General features: G+C 47.1%; 2 protein-coding genes across 2 annotated transcripts; one reads left to right on the top strand and one right to left on the bottom strand.

The window, feature by feature from the left end:
• Window positions 1-3,743: 3,743 nt before the first annotated feature.
• On the top strand, window positions 3,744-4,346 carry LOC123728966 (extensin-2-like). Its single transcript, XM_045701923.1, has one exon. It carries the CDS (start codon window positions 3,744-3,746, stop codon window positions 4,344-4,346), a length of 603 nt encoding a protein of 200 aa, XP_045557879.1.
• A 3,119-nt stretch (window positions 4,347-7,465) lies between these two features.
• On the bottom strand, window positions 7,466-12,060 carry c1d (C1D nuclear receptor corepressor). Its single transcript, NM_001141889.1, has 5 exons — window positions 12,046-12,060; window positions 11,249-11,391; window positions 9,672-9,738; window positions 9,463-9,518; window positions 7,466-8,426 (listed from the first exon to the last, which is right to left on the bottom strand). The coding sequence occupies exons 2-5, from the start codon at window positions 11,384-11,386 to the stop codon at window positions 8,046-8,048; spliced, it is 642 nt and encodes a 213-aa protein (NP_001135361.1). The 5' UTR covers window positions 11,387-11,391; window positions 12,046-12,060; the 3' UTR covers window positions 7,466-8,045.
• Between the last annotated feature and the right edge of the window lie 7,047 nt (window positions 12,061-19,107).

Raw genomic sequence — 19,107 nt, 5'->3', positions numbered from 1 at the left:
CTCAAGTCCTTTACTCCTCAAGTCCTCTAGTCCTTTACTCCTTTACTCCTCTACTCCTCTACTCCTCTAGTCCTCTACTCCTCTAGTCCTTTACTCCTCTACTCCTCTAGTCCTTTACTCCTCAAGTCCTTTACTCCTCAAGTCCTCTAGTCCTTTACTCCTCTACTCCTCTAGTCCTCTACTCCTCTAGTCCTCTACTCCTCTAGTCCTCTACTCCTCTAGTCCTCTAGTCCTCTACTCCTCTAGTCCTTTACTCCTCTAGTCCTCTACTCCTCTAGTCCTCTACTCTTCTAGTCCTTTACTCCTCTAGTCCTTTACTCCTCTAGTCCTCTACTCCTCTAGTCCTCTACTCCTCTAGTCCTCTGGTCCTCTAGTCCTCTACTCCTCTAGTCCTTTACTCCTCTAGTCCTTTACTCCTCTAGTCCTCTACTCCTCTAGTCCTCTACTCCTCTAGTCCTCTAGTCCTCTAGTCCTCTACTCCTCTAGTCCTTTATCCTCTAGTCCTCTACTCCTCTGGTCCTCTAGTCCTCTGGTCCTTTACTCCTCTACTCCTCTACTCCTCTGGTCCTCTAGTCCTCTGGTCCTTTACTCCTCTACTCCTCTACTCCTCTAGTCCTCCACTCCTCTAGTCCTTTACTCCTCCAGTCCTCTACTCCTCCAGTCCTCTACTCCTCTAGTCCTCTACTCCTCTAGTCCTTTACTCCTCTCGTCCTTTACTCCTCTCGTCCTTTACTCCTCTAGTCCTTTACTCCTCTAGTCCTTTACTCCTCTAGTCCTCTACTCCTCTAGTCCTTTACTCCTCTAGTCCTCTACTCCTCTAGTCCTTTACTCCTCTAGTCCTTTATCCTCTAGTCCTCTACTTCTTTACTCCTCTAGTCCTTTACTCCTCTAGTCCTCTACTCCTCTAGTCCTCTACTCCTCTAGTCCTCTACTCCTCTAGTCCTCTACTCCTCTGGTCCTCTACTCCTCTGGTCCTCTACTCCTCTGGTCCTCTAGTCCTCTGGTCCTCTAGTCCTCTGGTCCTTTACTCCTCTACTCCTCTACTCCTCTAGTCCTCTGGTCCTCTGGTCCTCTAGTCCTCTGGTCCTCTAGTCCTCTGGTCCTCTAGTCCTCTGGTCCTCTGGTCCTCTAGTCCTCTGGTCCTCTGGTCCTCTGGTCCTCTAGTCCTCTGGTCCTTTACTCCTCTACTCCTCTAGTCCTTTACTCCTCTAGTCCTTTACTCCACTAGTCCTTTATCCTCTAGTCCTTTACTCCTCTAGTCCTTTACTCCTCTAGTCCTTTACTCCTCTAGTCCTTTATCCTCTAGTCCTCTACTCCTTTACTCCTCTAGTCCTTTACTCCTCTAGTCCTCTACTCCTCTAGTCCTCTACTCCTCTAGTCCTCTACTCCTCTAGTCCTCTACTCCTCTAGTCCTCTACTCCTCTGGTCCTCTGGTCCTCTGGTCCTCTAGTCCTCTGGTCCTCTAGTCCTCTGGTCCTCTGGTCCTCTGGTCCTCTAGTCCTCTGGTCCTCTGGTCCTCTAGTCCTCTGGTCCTTTACTCCTCTGGTCCTTTACTCCTTTACTCCTCTAGTCCTTTACTCCTCTAGTCCTTTACTCCTCTAGTCCTTTAGTCCTCTGGTCCTCTGGTCCTCTAGTCCTCTAGTCCTTTACTCCTCTGGTCCTTTACTCCTCTAGTCCTCTAGTCCTTTACTCCTCTAGTCCTTTACTCCTCTAGTCCTTTACTCCTCTAGTTCTCTACTCCTCTAGTCCTCTAGTCCTTTACTCCTCTGGTCCTTTACTCCTCTGGTCCTTTACTCCTTTACTCCTCTAGTCCTTTACTCCTCTAGTCCTTTACTCCTCTAGTCCTCTAGTTCTCCAGTCCGATAACATCAAGGCGGTGACCCGATCCTGTAGGTTCATGCTCTACAACATTCACATGCCTTACACAGGAAGCAGCGCAGGTGCTTATCCAGGCACTTGTCATCTCCCGTCTGGATTATTGCAACTCGCTGCTGGCTGGGCTCCCTGCCTGTGCCATTAAACCCCTACAACTCATCCAGAACGCCGCAGCCCTTCTGGTGTTCAACCTTCCCAAGTTCTCTCACGTCACCCCGCTCCTCCGCACACTCCACTGGCTTCCAGTTGAAGCTCGCATCTGCTACAAGACCATGGTGCTTGCCTACGGAGCTGTGAGGGGAACGGCACCTCCGTACCTTCAGGCTCTGATCAGTCCCTACACCCAAAGAAGGGCATGGCGTTCATCCACCTCTGGCCTGCTCGCCACCCTACCTCTGCGGAAGCACAGTTCCCGCTCAGCCCAGTCAAAACTGTTCGCTGCTCTGGCACCCCAATGGTGGAACAAGCTCCCTCACGACGCCAGGACAGCGGAGTCAATCACCACCTTCCGGAGACACCTGAAACCCCACCTCTATAAGGAATACCTAGGATAGGATAAAGTAATCCTTCTAACCCCCCCCTTACAAGATTTAGATGCACTATTGTAAAGTGGTTGTTCCACTGGATATCATAAGGTGAATGCACCGATTTGTAAGTCGCTCTGGATAAGAGCATCTGCTAAATGACGTAAATGTACACCCTCCCCGACCCTTACCCACACCCTCCCCCCCTTACCCACACCCTCCCCCCCTTACCTACACCCTCCCCCACCCTTACCTACACCCTCCCCCCTTTACCTACACCCTCCCTGACCCTTACCTACACCCTCCCCACCCTTACCCACACCCTCCCCGACCCTTACCCACACCCTCCCTCACCCTTACCCACACCCTCCCCCACCCTTACCCACACCCTCCCCACCCTTACCCACACCCTCCCGACCCTTACCTACACCCTCCCGACCCTTACCTACACCCTCCCCACCCTTACCTACACCCTCCCCACCCTTACCCACACCCTCCCCGACCCTTACCCACACCCTACCCGACCCTTACCCACACCCTCCCGACCCTTACCCACACCCTCCCGACCCTTACCCACACCCTCCCCCTTACCTACACCCTCCCCCACCCTTACCTACACCCTCCCCACCTTTACCTACACCCTCCCCCCTTACCTACACCCTCCCCACCCTCACCCACACCCTCCCCGACCCTACACCCTCCCCACCCTTACCTACACCCTCCCCACCCTTACCTACCCTTACCTACACCCTCCCCACCCCTACCCACCCTTACCTACACCCTCCCCACCCCTACCCACCCTTACCTACACCCTCCCCACCCTTACCTACACCTTCCCCCACCATTACCTACACCCTCCCCACCCTTACCTACCCTTACGTACACCTTCCCCCTCCCTTACCTACACCCTCCCCACCCTTACCTACACCCTCCCCCACCCTTACCTACACCCTCCCCACCCTTACCCACCCTTACCTACACCCTCCCCACCCCTACCCACCCTTACCTACACCCTCCCCACCCTTACCTACCCTTACCTACACCTTCCCCCACCATTACCTACACCCTACCCACCCTTACCTACACCCTCCCCACCCTTACCTACCCTTACCTACACCTTCCCCTCCCTTACCTACACCCTCCCCGACCCTTACCTAAACCCTCCCCACCATTACCTACACCCTCCCCGACCCTTACCTACACCCTCCCGACCCTTACCTGCACCCCCCACCCCAAAAAATATATAGATGTACTATTGTAAAGTGGTTGTTCCACTGGATATCATAAGGTGAATGCACAAATTTGTAAGTCGCTCTGGATAAGAGCGTCTGCTAAATGACGTAAATGTACACCCTCCCCGACCCTTACCCACACCCTCCCCGACCCTTACCCTCCCCCACCCTTACCCACACCCTCCCCCACCCTTACCCACACCCTCCCCACCCTTACCCACACCCTCCCCTTACCCACACCCTCCCCGACCCTTACCCACACCCTCCCCGACCCTTACCCACACCCTCCCCGACCCTTACCTACACCCTCCCCGACCCTTACCTACACCCTCCCCGACCCTTACCCACACCCTCCCGACCCCTCCCGACCCTTACCTACACCCTCCCCGACCCTTACCTACACCCTCACCTACACCCTCCCCACCCTTACCTACATCCTCCCCCACCCTTACCTACACCCTCACCTACACCCTTACCCACACCCTCCCCGACCCTTACCCACACCCTCCCCGACCCTTACCTACACCCTCACCCACCCTTACCTACACCCTCCTCTACCCTTACCTACACCCTCCCCCACCCTTACCTACACCCTCCCCACCCTTACCTACACCCCCCCACCCTTACCTACACCCTCCCCGACCCTTACCTACACCCTCCCCGACCCTTACCTATACCCTCCCCGACCCTTACCTACACCCTCCCATGCAGATAGTTATTTTTCAACCGGGTAATTTATTTATTTTTACAGATTTTATGCATTTACTTTTTTAAAACATTACAAAAATACACATACAAAAGACAACATACAAATATCAACGACATCACCCTGCCCAGACCTACCTGTTCTCACCTTTCCCAGACCTACCCGTTCTCACCCTGGCCAGACCCACCTGTTCTCACCCTGCCCAGACCCACCTGTTCTCACCCTGCCCAGACCCACCTGTTCTCACCCTGGCCAGACCCACCTGTTCTCACCCTGGCCAGACCCACCTGTTCTCACTCCTGCCCAGACCCACCTGTTCTCACTCCTGCCCAGACCCACCTGTTCTCACTCCTGCCCAGACCCACCTGTTCTCACTCCTGGCCAGACCCACCTGTTCTCACTCCTGGCCAGACCCACCTGTTCTCACTCCTGGCCAGACCCACCTGTTCTCACTCCTGGCCAGACCCACCTGTTCTCACTCCTGGCCAGACCCACCTGTTCTCACTCCTGGCCAGACCCACCTGTTCTCACTCCTGGCCAGACCCACCTGTTCTCACGCCTGGCCAGACCCACCTGTTCTCACTCCTGGCCAGACCCACCTGTTCTCACTCCTGGCCAGACCCACCTGTTCTCACTCCTGGCCAGACCCACCTGTTCTCACTCCTGGCCAGACCCACCTGTTCTCACTCCTGGCCAGACCCACCTGTTCTCACTCCTGGCCAGACCCACCTGTTCTCACGCCTGGCCAGACCCACCTGTTCTCACGCCTGGCCAGACCCACCTGTTCTCACTCCTGGCCAGACCCACCTGTTCTCACTCCTGGCCAGACCCACCTGTTCTCACTCCTGGCCAGACCCACCTGTTCTCACCCTGGCCAGACCCACCTGTTCTCACTCGTGCCCAGACCCACCTGTTCTCACTCCTGCCCAGACCCACCTGTTCTCACCCTGCCCAGACCCACCTGTTCTCACTCCTGCCCAGACCCACCTGTTCTCACTCCCATCTCCAGTGCCTGCACTACTCTTTGCCATGTCCTCAAACTGCACCATTTTGTTCCAGTCACCAACGCCCTTTCAATATTTAGACAATGAAGCGTATGATTTTTCCATTGTCTTAACGGTGGAGGATTGGTTGATTTCCAGTTAAGTATACGTTTTTCAAGACAATTGACAAGAGTATTGTCCAACCCATCGGGTATCTCGCTGCACCCTTATATGACGTCTTGAAATATGCAGACAGACGGATTAAAAGTACATTTACATTGTAATACTTCTGACAGCCAACTTTCTAACTCTGCCCATAACTACTTAACTTTATAGCAGAAAGCATGGATTATGGAGTCATTGTTAGTTTTCTACTTAAGACATGACTCTGCCATTGTGTTGTAAAGTAGTGGATTTTGAATAATACATTCTATAAATTAATTTATATTGGATTAAGTGTACATTTTCGTTCATTGTAATTGTGTTAGTTATGTTCAACATTCCTTCCATCTTGAGCCAATATCAGTTATTTTTAGGTCTTGGTTCCAATATTTTTTTCTAAGAGGTTGCCATTTGGACAGGCTCCTTCAAGTACACTGGCCCATGCAACGATTTACTTGTCAGCCAGGTCAATAGCTTCCCACGTTTGTTGACGTTTGTCTAAGGTAGTTATACATTATTTCAATACAGAAACTCCATACAAGTGAAAACACTCTCTGCTCCCCTGACCTAACCCTCCTCTCTGACAGTACAGTATAGCTAGCTTAGCGTTGATTCAGATCAAACAGACTGGGTAAATAAACACAGCAGAACCAGAATGGAGCTTGTGACCTCATGTCGTTCGACATGCCGTTTCTTTTCTGGTTAGTGACCTGATGTTGAAGACGGATGCAAAGCCAAAATGTCTGTGTGCTATTACATTTAAGTTATTTAGCAGACACTCTTATCCAGAGCTACTAACAGAAGCAATTAAGGTTAAGTGATTTGCCCAAGTGCACAACAGACTTTTCCTCTAGACGGCTCTGGGATTCGAACCAGCAACTTTTAAGTTACTGGTCCAACACTGTTAACCGCTAGTCCACATCCCTGACGCAATTTAAAATATATATTTTTTAATTAAGATTTACACATCTTTTAGCGAGGACCTGTCACACCTTTTTGCTTATTTAAATGTAGAGGTTTTACGCACCAACCAAACTTCTGGGGAAGCGTGATTGTCCCCTTTTGATTAGCTTCTAAACTGAGTACATGTGATTAGCTTCTAAACTGAGTACATGGAGGGCTGGGGAGGATGGAGTGGGATTTGAGGGGAAAAAATGTCATCCATTTTTCTCCAATATGCTGGTATGTACTAAAGGCCCTATGGGCAGAATGGTACATCACAAATGTCACCCTATTCCTTATTGGGGCCTGGTCAAAAGTAGTGCACTTCATAGGGAATAGGGTATGGTTTGTATGTGACCTGGACCATTCGTGAGGCAGGCTGAAAGCTTTATTTTAGTTAACCTTTATTTACCCAGGCAAGTCAGTTACTAACAAATTCTTATTTACAATGATGGCCAAACCCGGACGACGCTGGGCCAATTGTGCGCCGCCCTATGGGACTCCCAATCACGGCCGGTTGTGATACAGCCTGGAATCGAACCAGAGTCTGTAGCGACACCTCTTGCACTGAGATGCAGTGCCTTAGACCCCTGCGCCAGATGGATAATGGATGCCAGGTTCTTTAGTGACGCCTCTAACACTGCTTAGACCGCTGTGATACTTCTTTGAACGGCGTAGAATCAACACTTCAGTGGAAAAGGAAAAGAGATGCAGAACTCTGCTAAACAAACGTCCCTGGACCAAAGACGGTGAGAAGAGCAAAGATGTGGAAAAGATGTCATTCCTGGGGAACCAGTGTACAGTACGTCCGTCCCTACTTCCTGAGCTTGATTATAGGGACAAACTAATTTGTTGCAGAATGTAATAAATTAAGACTGAGGTAGTGTCTTAAATGGTAACCTGTTTCCCCATAGGGCTCTGATCAAAAAGTTATACACTATGTAGAGAAAAGGGTACCATTTGGAACGCCGCCAGATAAAGATGGCCCAGAGGGCCCTACAGAAGGAGGATGTAAGGTGTTACCAGAATGAACAGTACCGTGCATCAATAAAGACTTTATAGTTGTCAGTTGAAACAGACAGAAACAAGATAGATCCAATACAGACATAAGACAGTGTTTACCAACCAAAACGGAATACTTTCTAAACACGGGCGACATGTCGGATCTACATTGACATGATCACGAGCGTCGCCTGGAGACGTTTTCCAGAGTGGCATTCTTCAATCACAGTAGGCAACAAAAACAAAGTTCTGATGTCTAAATTAAACAGATGCATATAAAAAGTATCTAGTTCTAGTCTAAGATAATAGGGCTGGTAGAACATCTAGATCATCCAGACATTTTATCTGATGTTATGACAATGACTTCTTTAAAATGTTTGAAGAGTGAAAATAAACTAAAACAATTTGATGAACTTCTATTTGTGCACAAAAAAATGTGTATGTGTGTGTTCATTACAAAAACACTAGTGGCTCATGAGTCACGTGTCCATGGTAACAAGTGATAAGGTGCTGCTTGCACCTATCAGGTCCTTTCAGACAGGTGCACATAGAAAAGGGGGCCAAGGAAACGTGGTAGAGGCCAGCAAGGAAACAGCCCCTGGTGTTGCACTACCTCCTCTCAGCTGAGTTTGGGTCCTTTTGACTGATGGCCATCAACGCTTTTGTGCTGGCCGCGACCTGGCGTGTGGTGGCCGCGACCTGGAGTGCGGTGGCCGCGACCTGGAGTGCGGTGGCCGCGACCTGGAGTGCGGTGGCCGCGACCCGGCGTGTGCTGGGGGGCGCGACCCGGCGTGTCCTGGGGGGTGCGACCCGGCGTGTCCTGGGGGGCACAACCCGGCGTGTCCTGGGGGGCACAACCCGGCGTGTCCTTTGACCTCCCTTCCTCAAGTTTCCACAATGCGTTCCTGAGGAAGCGAGACATAGCTGCTTTGTTCAGACGGGCTGCTTTCCTCCTGTCAGTGATCTCCTTCACACGGTTCATATATGTCCTGATCCTCTCCTAGTCAGGTGGCAAGAAAATAAAGGATTTAGAAATAAAAATATTATGTCACCTATCTACAGTAGGCACTGAGTGTACAAAATAAAAAGCACCTTCCTATTATTGAGTTACACCCCTTTTGCCCTCAATTTGTCGGGGCGTGGACTCTACAAGGTGTCGAAAGCGTTCCACAGGGATGCTGACCCATGTTGACTCCTGTGCTTCCCACTGTTATGTCAAGTTGGCTGGATGTCCTTTGGATGGTGGACCATTTTTGATACACACGGGAAACTGTTGAGCGTGAAAAACCAGCAGCGTTGCAGTTCTTGACACAGACCAGTGCGTCTGGCACCTACTACCATACCTCGTTCAAAGGCACTTAAATATTTTGTCTTGCCCATTCACCCTCTGAATGACACACATACACAATCCATGTCTCAAGGCTTAAAAATCCTTCTTTGACCTGTCTCCTCCCCTTCATCTACACTGATTGAAGTGGATTTAACAAGTGACATCAATAAGGGATTATAGCTTTCCCCTGGATTCACCTGGTCAGTCTATGACCACGGTTACATGCAAACAATATGATTATTGTGGATAGTCAGCTTAATATAATAGCTTGTTGAAAATGTTTACATGCTATGCAAGAAGAACTATTTCCTTAACAATCATGTTTACATGGACATCTGAAATCAGGTTACTGATGGGACTTTTGATAAATGCCGAAAATGTGTTTTAATCGGAGTATGCTTACTTCGATTATAACCATACATACAGTGTACAAAACATTAGGAACACCTGCTGTTTCCATGACAGATAAGCAGAGTACGGTGTTTACATGGCTAATGTTATGTCATACTCGGCCTTCTGCCATAATTGAATATTGAATGATTAGTGTGCATGTAAACATGCTCTGTCGTGGAAAGAGCAGGTGTTCCTAATGTTTTGTACACTGTATGTGGGGTGTTGAATGCAGGTTATACAAGTTGACAATTGACTGAACAAAATAGGGTGGGATGAGTGGAATTCTCTTCAGGGTAAAAATGTAATATCTTACCAACTCTTGTTTGATTGCATGTTCTTTGGGGTTTATTCCTTGTGTGACCAAGTACACTGTAAACAACAAGAATGACACTGTAATTTAACATGGGGAGTGTTATGGTGAAAGTCATTTCAACATCTTTACACCCCCAAAAAATGTGCAGACTGGATATAATTTTACAATATTAACTTGGATTTGCATGCAGGAAAATGAAGCACACTTACTCCAGAAAAGAGAGTTGAGGCTATATGCAGACATTAGGTCCAGCTTGGCTTGTTCCAGAGGATCCAGCTATTAAGAAACCAAGAGACACATTGAGAGGGTTCGTTTTAGCTCGCCCAGTTCGATAGGTAGGCAGAGTTAAAAGTGATTTGCATTCGTTTTGTAACCAGGCTGCAACCCGGGCATGAGCTGGGAGCTCCGCTCAAGCCACCAGTGAAATTGGCTCAAAACTAAGTGATGTAGCCTATTGTCAATCAGTAATGAGTTAGTATTCCGTTTTCACATGAATAAGTGTTTGATAGAAAACACACATGATTTATCTGCCTTCTGAAGGAAAACTATACTGAACAAAAATAAACACAACATGCAACAATTAACGATTTTACTGAGTTACAGTTCACATAAGGAAATCAGTCAGTCGAAATAAATTCCTTAGGCCCTAATCTATGGATTTCACATAACTGGGCAGGGGTTGAACCATAGCATAGGCCCACCCACTTGGGAGCCAGGCCCAGCCAATCAGAGTTTTTCCACACAAAAGGGCTTCAATTACAGACAGAAATACTCCTCAGTTTCATCAGATTTCCAGGTGGCTGGTCTCAGACAATCTTGCCGGTGAAGAAGCCGGAAGTGAAGGTCCTGGCCTGGCATAGTTACACGTGGTCTGCGGTTGTGAGGCCGGTTGAACATACAGCCAAATTCTCTAAAACGACGTTGGAGGCGGCTTATGGTAGAGAAATTAACATTCAATTCTCTGGCAACAGCTCTGGTGGACATTCCTGCAGTCAGCATGCCAATTGCATGCATTGTGTTGTGTGACAAAACAGCACATTTTAGTGTGGCCTTTTATTGTTCCCAGCACAAGGTGGACCTGTGTAATGATCATGCCATTTAATCAGCTTCTTGATATGCCACACCTGTCAGGTGGATGGACTATCTTGGCAAAGGAGAAATGCTCACTAACAGGGATGCAAAACAAATTTGTGTGCAAAATTGGAGAGAAATAAGCTTTTTGTGCTTATGAAACATTTCTGGGATCTTTTATTTCAGCTCATGAAACATGGGACCAACACTTTACATGTTGCGTTGATATTTTTGTTCAGTATAGTTTGAGAATTCAAACAACTATATTTTATAGAAGCTACTTGGTGTAGCCTGTTTCTGAAGCATGCATTATGCTGCCTTGTAGACAATATGACCCGGAGCTGTAGATTTGTGCAGGGCGCTATGTGCACCCCAGTTCAGTAGTGTAATTAAACCTCTTAAGTGGTGAGGGTTTAACAACAGAGGTCTAAATATTGCTGTTCTGTTCGTTTGAATATGTGACCGACTCAGTGACATTCCCAATAATCAGGGGTGTATTCATTACGCCAATACTGTTGCAAAACTTGTTGCGACAGAAACCGTTTACTACAAAACAGAAAGTTTTGCATCGAACTATAGTTTCCATTGGACAAATTCAGCTAGGTCTCTCCTCGTTTCGTTTGGTTCTTTAAGCGGTAATCGGCTGAATACACTGCAGGACTTCGGAAAACTCAATACCAAGTCCTTCTTCTACCCTGTCTGTCTGAAAACATACTTTTTGCACCAGCTCATTTCTTGGCATGGATAGGATGGTCTGCACCATGTTGTTGACAGTACCGACTGATGACTCAAACCCTGTGAGCTGCTCCTCAATCTCAGTAGGGTAGTCTTCCACAGGGATGTCCTCTGCCATGTTGTCTGGGGAGATTGTGAAAGACAATTAACATTAGCTAGATAGATAGACATAGAACATTTTATTCACTTAGCAGATGCTCTTATCCAGAGGGACTTAAAGTAGTGAGTGTACTGTACACACTAGACAAGGTCGCTAGCTAGCTACTAATGATACCATGAGTCGTTCCACCTCAAAAAGAACAAGAAAAGAGGCTTGACACCCACCATCTCATAATGTTCTGAAATCATTTTGGTTGTTAGAAACAGAAGATCAGCATTCCTGCAACATTATTTTGTTGAAATATAATTTGATTGCATCCAAATTGATAGGATTCATGTAATACTCAATATATAGTACTTTATGTTTTCAATAAACATTGGAGACGGAACATACTTTAAACGTCAACAACAATCTAAACCAACCCATCTATACCACCTGCTTTGATGTAGCCAAGATGAATAGGAAGAGGCGAAACAATATCATAGATAATGTGGCTAAAATAGCCATGCTTATTGCTGGCTAGCTTATTGCTGGCTAGCTAGCATTTAAGCAAGCTACGGCTCAACGAAAACACTTTATTCCTGTCAATGCCCCCCACAACACTCCGTTAACTACTCATTGTTGAATAGTATGTCTATTATTTTATCTGGTTACTGTAATAATGAGAAGCTAGCTACCTGTTTCGCCACACGTTGTAGTCCAACCGGAAATACATACGCGGAAACATTCTCTTCTTCTATGTTTTGTGTTTCGCCTATCGACAATACACCGATGCTCAATAACGCCCTCTACTGTGATGGATTGCAGAAAACAAAATGTACGTTCAATCGCTCAAGTGCATATTATGAGTGGCTATCCTGGCTATTTTAAAATTAAAGTTAGTAGAATGTGATTCATTTAGTTGGCAATGGCATAATAAATTATGGTTTCCAACATAAACAGTGAGCGTCGGGGAAACGCTGTAAAATATTCTACACTGTGGACATAAGCCATAATTTGTTCTTCACGCTCTTGCAAATCAATGCATTTTTATTTTTCAGCTGTGTGGGGATTGTTCAAATTCCATCAAAATAAATTATGGTTTGAATGGGGTTGAGATAGAGGTGGTAGCCGATTATGACATCTCCTAGAAATATTGCATGGTCAACTACAACCTACATTTTCTACAAACATCTATGATTACCTACTCAAATGAGAGGAGGATAGCCATAACCTTAAGAAATTAAAGTGCTATTCTAATGATAAAAACATGAATGTTTCAGTGAATGGAGAAAGTGATTCCCAATCATTCCCCATTGAATGTTGGAGAAACTGTCGTCAATATCAAGGTCATATCAGCAGATGGCAGCAATTCTCAGGTAAGATGATTACACATAAACTGCTACAGTATCGGCAAAATGTGTATGGAAACCTTTGGTAAATCTTTGTACTTTAGCTAATGATACATCAACTATTCAATGAGGCCTAATGGATTAAAAAGTTTCTCTTTTCAGACCTCTTCCAGATGTAATATGTGCTGGTCACACAAGAGCAGAATCCCATGGCTGTGGCTTTAGGGATCTAAAAGAGCAGGTCTAGTATGAATGTCCTGTCACTCTGACCGCCCTCTACAGAGTTACTATAACACAGGGGTATTCTAATCCTACCCTGGAGGTTCCCCAACCCTGTCCCCAGCCCACCGTCAACTGACAGAACAGCCAAGGCCCATTGCAATTTAGAATTTTCTTCAGATGGATAATGGCATCCATTATCCATCTGGCGCAGGAGCGGTTTCAAGGAGCGGGACACTAATCTGGCGCAGGGGTCTAAGGCACTGCATCTCAGTGCTAGAAGTGTCGCTACAGACCCAGGGTCGATTCCAGGCTGTATCACAACCGGACGTGATTGGGAGTCCCATAGGGTGGTGCATAATTGGCCCAGTGTCGTCCGGGTTAGGGTTTGGCTGGGGTAGGCCGTCATCGTAAATAAGAATTTGTTCTTAACTGACTTGCCTAGTTAAATAAAGGTTAAATAAAAAAAATGGATAATGGCATTTTATTTGATTATTTAATAAATACATTGATTTGAAATAGGTTTTTCACCTGGCAGATGACAGAAGAAGAAGATGTTTTATTCAACAGCCTGCAAGCAAGAGTTTTCATCGAGCTAGCTAACACAGCTAGTTAGCTAGTCAGAGCCTTTAGCTTGCCACCACAACATGCAGTGTGACTGACCAAAGTAAGAATCGTTTTAGATATTAAAACTCTGAGTTAATGTCATGTAGCTTAGATATAATTGAATTGCTAGCTAGTTAATGTTAAATGTTGCTTGCCAAGCAATGTGTTGCTTCAAAGTAGCCACCCTTTGCCTTGATGACAGTCTTGCACACTCTTGGCATTCTCCTAACCAGATTCGTGAGGTTGTTAAAAGTTAATTTGTGGAATTTCTTTCCTTCTTAATGCGTTTGAGCCAATCAGTTGTGTTGTGGCAAGGTAGGGTTGGTATACAGAAGATAGCCCTATTTGGTAAAATACCAAGTCTATATTAAAATCTAAAGCAGGAAGTTCCTGTGACCCGCTCAATACGGAAGTGGTCAGATGACGCGAATGCTACGCTACAGGACTGTTTTGCTAGCACAGACTGGAATATGTTCCGGGATTCATCCAATGGCATTGAGGAGTATACCACCACAGTTATCGGTTTCATCAATAAGTGCATCAACGACGTTGTCCCCACAGTGACCGTACGTACATATCCCAACCAGAAGCCATGGATTACAGGCAACATCCGCATCGAGATAAAGGCTAGAGTTTCAAGGAGCGGGACACTAATCCAGACACTTATAAGAAATCCTGGTACGCCCTCAGACGAACCATCAAAAAGGCAAAGCGTCAATACAGGATTATTTCACCTTTATTTAACCAGGTAGGCCAGTTAAGAACAAGTTCTCATTTACAACTGCGACCTGGCCAAGATAAAGCAAAGCAGTGTGACAAAAACAACAACACAGAGTTACACATGGGATAAACAAGCGTACAGTCAATAACACAATAGAAACATCTATATACAGTGTGTGCAAATGTAGAAACGCAATAAATAGGCCATAGTGGCGAAATAATTACAATTTACACTGGAGTGATAGATGTGCAGATGATGATGTGCATGTAGAGATACTGGGGTGCAAAAGAGCAAAAAAATAACAGTGTGGAGATGAGGTAGTTGGGTGGGTTATTTACAGATGGGCTGTGTACAGGTGCAGTGATCGGTAAGCTGCTCTGACAGCTGATGCTTATAGTTAGTGAGGGAGATGTAAGTCTCCAGCTTCAGTGACTTTTGCAATTCGTTCCAGTCATTGGCAGCAGGAAAGGCAGCCAAAGTAGGTGTTGGCTTTGGGGATGACCAGAGAAATATACTTGCTGGAGTGCGTGCTATGGGTGGGTGTTGCTATGGTGACCAGTGAGCTGAGATAAGGCGGGGCTTTACCTAGCAAAGACTTATAGATGACCTGGAGCCAGTGGGTTTGGAGACGGATATGTAGCGACGGCCAGCCAACGAGAGCATACAGGTCGCAGTAGTGGGTAGTATGTGAGCAAGACCTTTAAACAGGTCAACATTCACAAAGCGGGGCCAGACGGATTACCAGGACGTGTACTCAAAGCATGCGTGGACCAACTGGCAAGTGTCTTCACTGACATTTTCAACCTCTCCCTGACTGAGTCTGTAATACCTACATGTTTCAAACAGACCACCATAGTCCCTGTGCCCAAGGAAGCGAAGGTAACCTACCTAAATGATTACCGCCCCGTAGCACTCACGTCGGTAGCCATGATGTGCTTTGAAAGGCTGGTCATGGCTCATATCAACAGCATCATCCCGGATACCCTAGACCAGGGCTGCCCAACCCTCTTCCTGGAGATCTACCGTCTGGTGGCTTTTCAGCCCAACTCTAATTTAACACACCTAATTCTACTTATTAGCTGCTCAACAAGACCTTAACTAGCTGAATCAGACAGGCTAAATTAGGGTTGGACTGAAAACCTACAGGACAGTAGATCTCCAGGAAGAGGGTTGGGCAGCCCTGCCCTTTCCCACCTGAACAAAATGAACACCTATGTGAGAATGCTATTGACTACAGCTCAGCGTTCAACACCATAGGTCCCACAAAACTCATCACTAAGCTAAGGACCCTGGGACTAAACACCTCCCTCTGCAACTGGATCCTGGACTTCCTGACGGGCCGCCCACAGGAGGTAAGGGTAAGCGACAACACGTCTGCCACGCTGATTCTCAACACTGGGGCCCCTCAGGGGTGCGTGCTTAGTCCCCTCCTGTACTCCCTGTTCACCTACGACTGCGTGGCCAAACACGACTCCAACACCATGATTAAGTTTGCTGATGACACAACAGTGGTAGGCCTGACTACCAACAACGATGAGACAGCCTATAGGGAGGAGGTAAGATACCTGGCAGTGTGGTGCCAGGACAACAACTGTTCTCTCAATGTGAACAAGACAAAGGAGCTAATCGTGAACTACAGGAAAAGGCAGGCTGAACAGGCCCCAATTATCATCAACAGGGCTGTAGTGGGGCGGGTCGAGAGTTTCAAGTTCCTTGGTGTCCACATCACCAACAGACTATCTTGGTCCAAACACACCAAGACAGTCGTGAAGAGGTCACGACAACACCTTTTCCCCCTCAGGAGACTGAAAAGATTTGGCATGGGTCCCCAGATACTCAAAAAGTTCTACAGCTGCACCATCGAGAGCATCCTGACCGGTTGCATCACCCCCCGGTATGGCAACTGCTCGGGCATCTGACCGTATGTCTCTACAGAAGGTAGTGCACATCAAGCGGTACCGGAGCCCCAAGTCTAGGACCAAAAGGCTCCTTAACAGCTTCTACCCCTGAACAACACCTACCTATATGTACAAATTACCTCAACTAACTGTACCCCCGCACATTGACTCGATACCGGTACCCCCAGTATATAGCTTCGTTATTGTTATTTTATTGTAACTTTTTACTTTAGTTTATTTGGTAAATATTTTCTTAATCTCGAGGCAGAAGAAACGCACACCTATTTAGGCGAGGTGCTGGCTAGCGGAGTAGAACACTTGAAAAACGTTCTTTCTTGAACTGCAATGTTGGTTAAGGGCTTGTAAGTAAGCATTTCACAACACCTGTTGTATTCGGTGCATGTGACAAATAAAGTTTGATTTTAAAGGAAGACTCAGAGTTACCTCTGCTGCAGAGGACAAGTTCATTAGTGTTAACTGCACCTCAGATTGCAGCCAAATAAATTCTACACAGAGTTCAAGTAACAGACACATCTCAACATCAACTGTTCAAAGGAGACTGCGTGAATCAGGCCTTCATGGTCGAATTGCTGCAAAGAAACCACTACCAGGTGAAGATGGTCAGTTTCCTCTGGACGGTCTGGAGAAGGCTGCCATCCACTATACCTCAGCCATCAAGCTCAAACCCAAAGACCCAGGACTCCACTTCCTCCTGGAGATGGCCCTGGAGAAACAACACTATTCAATAGAGAAGTATGGATGAAGGAGCTAGGACAGCAGGAGCCCACCTCCTGATTCTGTAGTATGAGGCAGCTTGATGTACAAGTACACCCCCTCTATAGAATGCTAATCTACCACAGGGCCTGCAGTAGATTAGCATCCTAAGGTACATCATTGTAGACATAAGCAATCCAAAGCATTTTTGAATGATTCCCTTTAAAACACACCCTTTATTCCAGAACATAACAAATTTGAATATGTATATGAATCAGTGCATTTCTTCTTCTTACATTTGAGTCATTTAGCAGACACTCTTATCCAGAGCAATTAGGGTATAACAACTGACTTTTCACCTAGTCGGTTCGGGGATTCAAACCGGCAATTATTTCGGTTACTATCCCAACACTCTTAACCGCTAGGCTACCCGCCGCTCTTCTTCCTCTTCCAGTCTGATGGCGACGGTGAGAACCTGAGCAGTGCCAAGTCCACGGCACGTCAGGAAGACATCCTGGCACGCCTACCATAGAGAACCAGCTACACGCCCTGGACACAGAGTACCACTAGCTGAAAGAGCAGGGCCAGTTGGGCAAGGCAGACTTCATCCAGACCCTTGCATCTTCCTCTCCAAGAATGCAGGCAAGATCAGAGACACCATACATACAGTTACAAAGACAAACTCAGCAAAAAAAGAAACGTCCCTTTTTCAGGACCCTGTCTTTCAAAGATAACTGGATTTTTACGAATTAACTTCACAGATCTTCATTGTAAAGGGTTTAAACACAGTTTCCCATGCTTGTTCAATGAACCATAAACAATTAATGAACATGCACGTGTGGAACGGTCGTTAAGACACTAACAGCTTACAGACAGTAGGCAATTAAGGTCACAGTTATGAAAACTTAGGACACTAAAGAGGCCTTTCTACTGACTATGAAAAACACCAAAAGAAAAATGCCCAGGGTCCCTGCTCATCTGCGTGAACGTGCCTTAGGCATGCTGCAAGGAGGCATGAGGACTGCAGATGTGGCCAGGGCAATAAATTACAATGTCCGTACTGTGAGACACCTAATACAGCGCTACAGGGAGACAGGACGGACAGCTGATCATCCTCGCAGTGGCAGACCACGTGTAAGAACACCTGCACAGGATCGGTATATCCGAACATCACACCTGCGGGACAGGTACAGGATGGCAACAACAACTGCCCGAGTTACACCAGGAACGCACAGTCCCTCCATCAGTGCTCAGACTGTCTGCAATAGGCTGGACTGAGGGCTTGTAGGCCTGTTGTAAGGCAGGTCCTCACCAGACATCACCGGCAATAACGTCACCTATGGGCACAAACCTACCGTCGCTGGACCAGACAGGACTGGCAAAAAGTGTTCTTCACTGACGAGTCACGGTTTTGTCTCACCGGAGGTGATGGTTGGATTCGCGTTTATCGTCGAAGGAATGAGCGTTACACTGAGGCCTGTACTCTGGAGCGGGATCGATTTGGAGGTGGAGGGTCCGTCATGGTCTGGGGCGTTGTGTCACAGCATCATCGGACTGAGCTTGTTGTCATTGCAGGCAATCTCAACGCTGTGCGTTGCAGGGAATACATCCTCATGTGTACCCTTCCTGCAGGCTCATCCTGACATGACCCTCCAGCATGACAATGCCACCAGCCATACTGCTTGTCTGTGCGTGATTTCCTGCAAGACAGGAATGTCAGTGTTCTTCCATGGCCAGCGAAGAGCCCAGATCTCAATCCCATTGAGCAAGTCTGGGACCTGTTGGATCGGAGGGTGCGGGCTAGGGCTATTCCCCCAGAAATGTCCGGGAACTTGCAGGTGCCTTGGTGGAAGAGTGGGGTAACATCTCACAGCTAGAAATGGCAAATCTGGTGCAGTCCATGAGGAGATGCACTGCAGTACTTAATGCAGCTGGTGGCCACACCAGATACTGACTGTTGCTTTTGATTTTGACCCCCCCCCCTTTGTTCAGGGACACAATATTCCATTTCTGTTAGTCACATGTCTCTGGAACTTATGTTCATACAAATATTTACACATGTTAAGTTTGCTGAAAATAAACACAGTTGACAGTGAGGACGTTTCTTTTTTTTGCTGAGTTTATATTAAGTTAATGTAATGACACTACATGCATGATGATTTCTAGTCAGTGGGACTGACATTCTAGACAGATAGATTAGACTGGCACTGAGATCACAGGACCTGGCTCTCTGAGGAACAACCCCATTCA

Source organism: Salmo salar, chromosome ssa19 (assembly GCF_905237065.1).
Source record: "Salmo salar chromosome ssa19, Ssal_v3.1, whole genome shotgun sequence".
Lineage (NCBI taxonomy): Eukaryota > Metazoa > Chordata > Actinopteri > Salmoniformes > Salmonidae > Salmo > Salmo salar.
This window is presented reverse-complemented; position numbering and strand designations above follow the sequence as displayed.